The sequence below is a fragment of the Fusarium oxysporum genome, chromosome 6 (assembly GCF_000149955.1).
Source record: "Fusarium oxysporum f. sp. lycopersici 4287 chromosome 6, whole genome shotgun sequence".
Classification (NCBI taxonomy): domain Eukaryota; kingdom Fungi; phylum Ascomycota; class Sordariomycetes; order Hypocreales; family Nectriaceae; genus Fusarium; species Fusarium oxysporum.
The window spans coordinates 2046100-2055670 of NC_030991.1; the positions used below are offsets into that span (position 1 = coordinate 2046100).

The 9571-nt window shown below is 49.8% G+C and overlaps 2 protein-coding genes across 2 annotated transcripts; both read left to right on the plus strand.

The window, feature by feature from the left end:
- Positions 1-250: 250 nt before the first annotated feature.
- On the plus strand, positions 251-1771 carry FOXG_19742 (uncharacterized protein; the record flags this gene model as incomplete). The annotated part of the gene is made up of 1 exon (XM_018400007.1): positions 251-1771. The coding sequence occupies one exon, from the start codon at positions 251-253 to the stop codon at positions 1769-1771; it is 1521 nt and encodes a 506-aa protein (XP_018244677.1).
- Positions 1772-6881: 5110 nt separating this feature from the next.
- On the plus strand, positions 6882-9292 carry FOXG_07308 (uncharacterized protein; the record flags this gene model as incomplete). Its single annotated transcript, XM_018385907.1, has 3 exons — positions 6882-8393; positions 8497-8985; positions 9047-9292. 3 exons carry the CDS (start codon positions 6882-6884, stop codon positions 9290-9292), a joined length of 2247 nt encoding a protein of 748 aa, XP_018244678.1.
- Between the last annotated feature and the right edge of the window lie 279 nt (positions 9293-9571).

Below are 9571 nucleotides of genomic sequence, written 5' to 3' on the forward strand. Positions count from 1 at the left end.
ACATTACGTGTATTCGGTTCATTGATGTGAATTGGTGTATTCATGTTGTGTTCTGTTGAAATCTACCCCTTGGAGGTTTTACCATTTCGGCTGTAATCTTAAAGTATCCCTGCTTGCACGTGAGACCCCAGCACCTGTTCAACAATATCTCCAAAAGGCACTGTCAGCCATCGACAACGGCGATGGTCTACCCGTTGCATCCCGAGGAGTTCGAGTTGCCCTCATTGGGGCTCTCACCCTCATCGTCAAAATGCAGAGCACGCCCGATCTTGGTCACGTCTACGAAGCAGTGAAAATCGGCCAAGTCGAAACAAAAGCCGCAGCCGAAAGCCTAGCGCATCACGTCAACAGCCTCAAAAATGAGCTCAACGAAACAAACACTAAAGCTCAACAAACCATGGAAGTAGTTCAACGTAATTCGGAAATTGCGATGGACGCAAAAACGGCCGCGAAAGAAGCCACGGAAATCGGTAAAGCAACAATGAAAATGATCAGAGATATGAAGCTCGTGAGCCAGCAAAACCATGCTAGCATCACGCCCACTTACGCCAACGTGATGGCGAGGGGAGGGCTGGCGACAAGCATACATAACCCACAGAACCAGAAAGCATCACCTGTCCAGACCGTACGCGAGATCATCATCAACATCAGAGACCCTGTCACTATAGCCAACATCAGAGCGATGAGTCCCCGTAGCCTCAAGTCACATGTAGACCTCGCAATCGCACAAAGCAGCAACGAACACATAGAGAAGATCAAGGTAGTATCCTCCAATCAGCTCAGGAGCGGTGACTTGAGCATCAAAACGGCCACTTCATCGGACATGGTAGCGCTTAGACAGTTTGCAGAAGACTGGGAACAAAGGATCGGAAACGGTGCCACTGTACGCATTCCGACGTATGGTGTCTTGGTACATGGTGTACGCACTAGTTCGATGGATATGGATAACTTGGAACTCATTAGAGATGGGTTATTGCAGGATAATAAGCCTTTCATACCAACTGCGGAGATCAAGTACATAGGCTGGCTGACGAGATCTTCGTCCTCTAAATCAGCATCTTCGGTCGTGGTCGAGTTCACACGACCGGAAGATGCGAATAAAGTTATTGATGGGGGCCTCATTTGGCAAGGCGAGGTGTTCCAATGCGAACTCTATGACAGACAGTGCCGCGTGAGACAATGCTTCCAGTGTCACAAATATGGCCACATAGGAACCCAGTGCAAGGCAACAATAACATGCGGCTACTGCGCGCAAGAGCATCCTACCCGGGATTGCCCAACCAAGAGCGATAGGGACGCACCACGGAAATGTGCGGCCTGCAACGGTGTACACGAAGCCTGGAATAACCAATGCCCTGTCAGGAAGCAGGAGGTCAATAAAGCCAAAGCGGCCTCTAAACTGCGGCCCAGATATCATCTAGAGCTAGAAAGCTTCGTCACCAGGATATCTACCGGAACCAGAACGCGGGAGCGGCAAAACAACACCAACACAATCACCAGGACAGGACGACCTATTTTGGAATCAGGCCGACCCCAGGACGCCAGTTCGACCCGGAGCAGGTCGCCTACCAAGAGGCTACAGAAAAGAGCGAACCCTGGCAGTGACCAGGTGGCGTCAGATAATCCCGATAACGAGATCGTCGTAAACATGGGGAGCCAGCGGCCAAGACGAACGGCAGCCGCTTCCAGGAGGGTCTTGGAAGCACTGGACGTCAACAGACAAACCACACAGCATGGTCAACAGATGGAAATCGACGACCAAGAATGTTAACACAAAATACTCTTACAATACTACAGTACAACGTCAGAAAATCCAAAGACACAGTCATGGCCACGCTCTTACGAGATCCCGACATAGGACGATACGACATCCTCGCTATCCAGGAGCCTTGGAAGAACCCATTCGACACGACAACTCACCACCCAGCTAAGGATCAATTTCACCTATGCTACCCAGACAAAGACCAAACCCTTCCAGCCAGGGTCTGCTTTTTCATCAACAAGAGACTCGATCACTCCAGGTGGCACTTTGAAGAGACAAACAGAGATCTCGGCTCACTAAACCTAAGACTCGGAACAGAAGAGGAGCAATGGATTATGGTTCACAATGTCTACAACCCGACACAAACCGCAACCGAAAGAGGGAGCACGCTACCCCTTCTCGGCAAAGCACTGGAACAATCATCCCAACATGAACAGATCATCATTGGCGACTTCAATCTACGCCACGAGCTGTGGGGAGGTGACCGGGTCCAGCGAGCGGATCCTAATGCTGCCGAGCTCATCACAATCATCGAAGATCACTGTCTCACGAGCAATCTTGTCCCAGGCACTATCACATATGAAGAGCGTGACGGAAGAACGACCATAGACCTATGCCTCACGACGGCGGGCCTGGTGGGCAGACTGATTCAGTGCGAAATCGAAACAAACATGGACCACGACTCTGACCACCTACCTATCGTCACCTCACTAGACCTGAATATTCTCAAAATGATGGCCAAGCCCCGGCGAAATTGGAAAGCCTTAGATGAAAAGACATTCACTCGCGTGCTGCAGCGGGAGCTTCCGCCACAGCAAAGACCAAGAACGAAGACAGCTCTGGATAGACATGTGGAGGAAGTGATGGTAGCCTTAACGGTAGCTGTCGAGGAAGCAGTACCGACGACGATTCCATCGTCTAGATCGAAATCAGGATGGAATGAAGAATGCGCCAAAGTACTGGCACAATCAAAACGACTCCGTCGGCAACACAGCTTATACCATACCGAAGAGACATGGGAAGCATACCGAACGGCGAGAAATCACAAAGGTAGAACCATCAAGAAAGCGCTCAGACAGAACCATCGCGAGAGGATAGAAGAAGTTTCTCAATCCCCAACAAACCTCTGGCGGGTAGCAACATGGGCCCGAAACAGACATAACCAAAGTCCGAATGTAACACCAGCACTGATTGATCCAGCCACAAAGCAACAAGCAAATACCCCAAACGAAAAAGCAGAGCTTCTCAGAAAGACCTTTTTTCCAGTGCCACCTGAAACCAATCTCGAAGACATAGAGAATGCCAACTACCCTGCTCCCATAACCATGCCACCGATAACTACGAGAGAGATAGAAGAAGCCATTGAAGAATCATCCCCATTCAAGGCTCCAGGACCAGACGGCATCGCGAACAAAGCACTCCAAATCGCCTCTCCCTGGATCAAGCACCATCTCACCAAGATCTTCAATCAGTCCCTCGCCCTTGGCTACTATCCGGAACACTTTCGACAATCCACAACGGTGGTCCTCAGGAAGCCAGGGAAAGACAACTATACCGTGCCAAAGGCCTACAGGCCAATCGCTCTATTAAACACTACAGGAAAGATCATGGAAGCGGTGATAGCAAAGAGGCTGAGCTACATCGCCGAGACTCATGGCTTGCTGCCCGATACCCATATGGGTGGAAGAAAGCTGCGATCAACAGAACACGCCCTTCACCTTATCATCGACAAGATATATGACGCCTGGAACACCGGGTCAGGCAAAGTGGCAAGTCTACTGCTTCTGGATGTATCAGGGGCGTTTGACAACATTTCACATGCACGCCTACTACACAATCTGCGGAAGAGAAAGATAGATGAAAGAACAGTCAAGTGGATCGGAAGCTTCCTGCGCCCAAGATTCACAACGCTATCAATTGATTGCTTCACATCTGAACCCTACAGATTGGAGACAGGAGAGCCACAGGGATCAAATCTATCACCGATCCTCTACCTCTTTTACAACGCGGATCTAATAGAAAAGTGCGGAGAATTAGAAGACACAATGACAACCGGCTTCATAGACGACGTGGCTATCCTGACCTGGGCAGACTCCACGAAAGAGACATGCAAAAAGCTACAAGAGGCACTCCACGTCGCAGAGAAGTGGGCGGCCACTCATGCATCTATCTTCGCGCCAGACAAGTTCCAGCTCACTCACTTCACGAGGACAAGAACAAGAATAGATGTAGAGGAACCCCTTCAGACAAGATGGGGCATGATCGAACCAAAGAAAACATGCAAGTACCTGGGCCTCATCATGGACTCCACCCTCACCTGGAAACAACACATAGACGAAGTACAACGCAAGGTCACCAAGACAGTCAACGCCCTAGGCAGCCTCGGCGGCTCAACTTGGGGTGTGACAATGCGAGAGATGCGCAAGATCTACAAAGGAGTGGCGGTGCCACAGATGATGTACGCCTGTTCTGCCTGGTCGAATGCAAACTGGAGAACCAGGGACAAGCCATATACTGAGCGAACACTGAGCAAGCTTCAAAGCCTACAGGCAAGAGCCTCCAGGGTGATCAGTGGGGCGTTCAAGGCAACGTCCATACCGGCCCTTGACATAGAAACATACCTTCTACCAGTCGAATTGCAGATCTTCAAGCACAATGTCAACGCTCTTGGAAGGATCGGCCCGGGTGATCATGGGCCCACGGAAGGGGAAACGAGAAGAAACAAGAAAAGCCCGAGAAGAGCTATCGAGCAGTCTATCACCGATCGCCAAGGGCCAAATATTCGGAGACAAGAATACATCACTCCTTACATAGTGCCCCCGTGGTGGCAAGGTCCACAGACGTTCATCGAAGCAAGCATAGAGGAAGCGCAAGCCAGACACGAGCAAATCATACAAGACGAGCTGGATGCAATACACATCTACACAGATGGTAGTGGCATCGACGGCAGCATCGGTGCTGCCGCGGTCTGCACCACTACCCAAGAAACAAAGAGTGCATATATGGGCGACGAGACAACCTCCACCGTCTACGCCGGTGAACTGCAGGGCATCAGCCTAGCCCTCCAGATCGCACAAGAAGACAGATCGAAAGGCAACAGAAGAAGCAAGGTCGCGATCTACACCGACAACCAGGCCGCTATTCGATCCACCGCCAGGCCCAAGGGCAAATCAGGCGCATACCTGCTCAAGAATATCACGCAACAGATCGACGAACTCCGAACACAAGACCTGAATACCGAGATCAGATGAGTCCCTGCGCATATAGGAATCCAAGGCAACGAAGACGCAGATCGAGCAGCAAAAGAAGCGACAGGTTGGAGAGAAGGCGGCCTCACAGGACCGAGAGCAGTAGAACCACAGCAATTATACCCACTTCGATCAACCATGAAGACATGGTCTCATAAAGAGACCATCAAATCATGGGAGACAAGCTGGGTATCCGAGACACGCGGCCGAGCATCCTTCAGGCACACGCCCAAACCTTCGCGCAAGGTCTTGGACCTGCACGATGGGCTCATCAAGAAGCGCAGCGCACTCCTCATGCAGCTGCGTACAGAGAAGATAGGCTTCAACGACTTCCTCTTCGGCCGAAGAGTACCAGGTATCACCAGCAACAGATGCCCCTGCGGATCGGATCGACAAACGGTAGCGCACGTCCTCTTACGCTGCCGTCGACACCGCCAACTCCGGGACCAGGAACTGGGACGACTCCGAGGACGCAACAATCTCCGGAAGCTACTGAACGAGCGCAATGCAGCCGCCAAGGCAATCAAGTTCATCGAACTGACTCAGATCCTTGGGCAATTTCTGGATCGAGACCTTAATAGACAAAGCTGAGCACTGGGGGGAGACTGTAGGTACGCGGTCGCGAAAGAGAGGTCTTCACAGCCCGAGAGAGCCTCGAATCAAGGATCCATTAGCATTAAACCACTGCGTACATGGGCCTGCCAGCAAATGTAAATAGTGGTTAGAGAGAGAAAAGCGGGAATTTTGGGAACAGCTGGCCAACGATGTTTGACGTTGGCGAAGTGGGGCACCGCGGAACAATACTGATCCGTGAGGCTTCGGCTGTTCGCCGGACCCCGTTATCCGGGCATAATCGTTTAGATGATTACAACCGAGTAGGATATAATCAAATCAATCAATCAAATCAAATTTATCACTTAAGGGATTGCTAGTACTTCTATTATAGGCTAAAATAGGTAGGATCCTAAGTATCTATGATTTAGCTCATTTTAATTGGTTGCACCACTCTCTCGTGACCTAGCCGGAGCTCCTCCACAATTGAAGGGATTAATTACTTATTTATAAAGATCCTAGTTAGTGAGGCTGAAAATTAAGATTGAAAATAGTCAGCTGCCAGCCACAGCGCATATCTATCCAATTACTCTTGTTGCAAAAGAGGGGTGCTGTATAGTATTTAATTAGCTCGTCTTACTCTGTAGAACTGCGATTCTTAACTCGTTCATCGCTGGCCGTTAGCCAAACTTTGTACCAGCCCCGGAACTTCCCGTATCGATTATCCAACGCTAGACACGCCCGCCTATTTGACAGGCTGTCTGGACATTAGAATCTAACTAGTACTTCCGCTAGCAATCGGCGGTTGACTTAGACTGGTGTCGATGTGTGTATAGACGAAGATCAAGCATGTGGAATCATCGAGCTAACCAATAATATCGGCGGTTCAAGATCGATTACGTATTAATATACCTTTACCTCCACGTCCCGTATCCACTAGATGACGGCAAGATGTGGTAGGCTCATGGTGGATCGAATACGAGCACACCATGCGTCTCACCCACCAGCGAATCCGAGCGCCCGAGACAGTTCCATTGAGCACTTCCCTCAATGACATTGGGCGTCATTTTGCCCGCAAAACGTCTGTCAAAGCTTATGTAATTGGATTATAATTGACTGCTTGCTTCAGTGGATTGACCCTTTCTTGCACCATCTTCCTCCCCGCTCTGCATTGCCGTTGCTGTGATCGCGGGTTGTTCATTTATCAACGCCACAGTCTGAGCTACAATATTCAGACTAGACTCAATATACATCTACCAGCAGTCTCTGTAATCGACCTAGTGACTACACAGCGGGCAGCATTTACTTGGCTATTGATCATGGCTTCGCAGCTGATCGCTGATTGGCAGCCCACAATCGATTCCTTTTGGGACAGATACCTCAGGTATAATGCTAGCCTCAGCGAGGCTGACCAGGCGATGGATAGAGACAGCATAACTATGGTACTCAAGCTTACTGGTCAGGGACACATCGAAGAAGCCATTATCGAATGCGGCCACATGTGGCAGAGAGAAAACGAACGCAGAGCTCCCAGCCTCAAGTTTGCACATGGCGGCTGCGACAATCACCCCGTCATCTGGATTCTGTCCAGGTTATACGGGTCAGTAAAGTATCCGGATCTGTGGGACACATGTGGAAACTACTGCGTCAATCCAGCTTTTCTGATCATGCAAGGAATGGCTCGGGACCTTCCAACTGATAGCCATGCACTGCTGAAGGCATTTGTCACCGTCACGGTATATTGGCTCAGTGTCAAGAACAATCTGATGATCACTGAAACCATGAAGTACGGGACGAGACTTCTCTCTCAAATAGAGGCCATCCCTAATTTTGACAGCCATGTTGCTGTCTCACTGCGGAACTCCTTGGCTGTTGCTTTTCTCCGGAGCCAGATCGATGGCCTGGGGAAACCAGGTATCGACTCAGACCCAGGATGGAACATTACTTGGACGCAGAGAGAGGCTATCATTCGTGCATTCCCGAACAGCAGAAACGAAGGTCTCTCTGATCTAGATGGGGAGATGCTACGATTATTCTATAGCTTTATCTACGTCGGTTTGCCACACCAGCTCGACGATAGCAAAGTGGTAGATGACATGATGCAGCTATATCGCGACCGCGAAGCCGTCTATAGCGAAAGGCATGAAACTTCTATGTCCTTTATTATACCCCTCCTCAGAGATCTCGTTCAACTCATGAGGAAGGTTCCCGGCCCTCTAGCTACTCAAGAAGAACACGGCTTTATTTACGACCTGGTAGATTTTTGTCTCGCAAATGGGAAGTACGATCAAGCTCAGGTTCTTGTCCAGGAGTTTATGGCAGTGCCCGGTAGGGTCATTCCCACAGATTCATCGACTAGCAGGGAGGAGTTTTCAAGTTGGCGTGCTCCCACCCGTTCTGTCCAGGCATTACTGGCACAGGAAGGAACCCCGGGGAGACATTACTACTGGGAAGACAGCCGACTGTACACAATATCAATTGGAAAGATTGAAATGTCCCCAGCATACCCAAAGGATCTTTTCCCCAAAGCCCCAGTCAAGGTCACAGCAACGCCAGGGGCAGGCCTTCAACTTGAGATATCAGACAAGTATCTGCATGATTGGAGTGGACGCAGTGATTCACAAGGACTGCACGACATTACACAGCGGGTGAAGCGTTCGGAGATATGGCATCTCTTGCAAAAACTTGAAATGATGAAAGACTGGAGAATTCTTCTGGGGTTGGATTCGCAGTCGCATCACCCGATGTGTCAAAGGAACCGGCATCCTGATTTTCAGGACTCTTTACCGCATGAAGAAGTTTGCAAGGACGATATGTATGGGAAGTCGCATGTTTTTTGGATCTTCAAGGAAGAGTTGATCGAGGCTACCTTGGCATGTTCCGAACACCACATGGCTGAAGAACCGCGGGACAATTTCTGACTTTGCAATCTAGGACATCAGAGAACCCTATACCTACGTATATCGATTCTTGAATGTTAGCGGCATCGGAGATCCAAGTTGGATGGCTTTGAAATTCCCGCAGAAGGATGGCACGGACGGGAACCGGCCATCTACCTGCCAGCACGGAACATGTTCCTATCCGAGAGAACTATCGTACGGATACAAGGGAAATATTCAACAGGACCTGGACATGGAGAAATTGAGAATGCAGTACGCTGTCAGCGACGGATTCGGGACAGAGGACAACAATGGAGCAAGCCCGACAATCAAATTGGCAGTCCCAGTGATTCCTTATGGCCATTTCGAGAGATCAAGATCTTACAGATGTGGAATGACATACAGGGAATACTTCGACATGCTGAAAGAAAATCTCTTGGGCGGTAAGCAATCCTCCGATCCGATTATTCACCGGCAGAAAGCGATTTTGCATAGTCAGCCAAAATCTATTCTTCCAGTCTGGGATCTGATTCGGTCAGAAGAGGTACGTCCTATTTTGCATCGGAGGCGATGGGTAGTTTTTCTAGAGCTGATTTGCGCTATAGACCTCTGATTCCAGCAAGGTAAACGACCTCGATCTTTCGTTCACCCAAGGCTTCTTCAATGGAATTCCATCGGGCACAGTTGTTCTCAATGCAACTGGGAACGAGCACTCCTACGGATTAGTGTCCACTGCCTGGCAGGAGTGGAAGACGTATATCCTTCACCCCGTTCCCAGCGAAGTTCTCACGAAAGCCAAGATCTCAAATATAGCGTCTTCTAACGTCCTTGGATACATAATGGGGAGCTAGACAACACAAGATCTCTCACAGCAGGCGGCAGGTATTCGTCTGCTGGTAATGGAAGCAGAGTTGAGATTACACGGACAACGCGTCAACTTCGCAATGAATCCTTGTCTGTACCTTGGAAATTCGAAGATATGTAAGAAGCACACAAAGTCCAGCAGCATCTTTTAGATCTTCATCCTGATAACTGTGACGCCATGTAGTATCAAGCTATGAACAACGCATCTTTTGCGGCCGTCTTAACCCTACCCTCTTCCGGTACGCCCCCCCCCCCCCCCCCCCAAA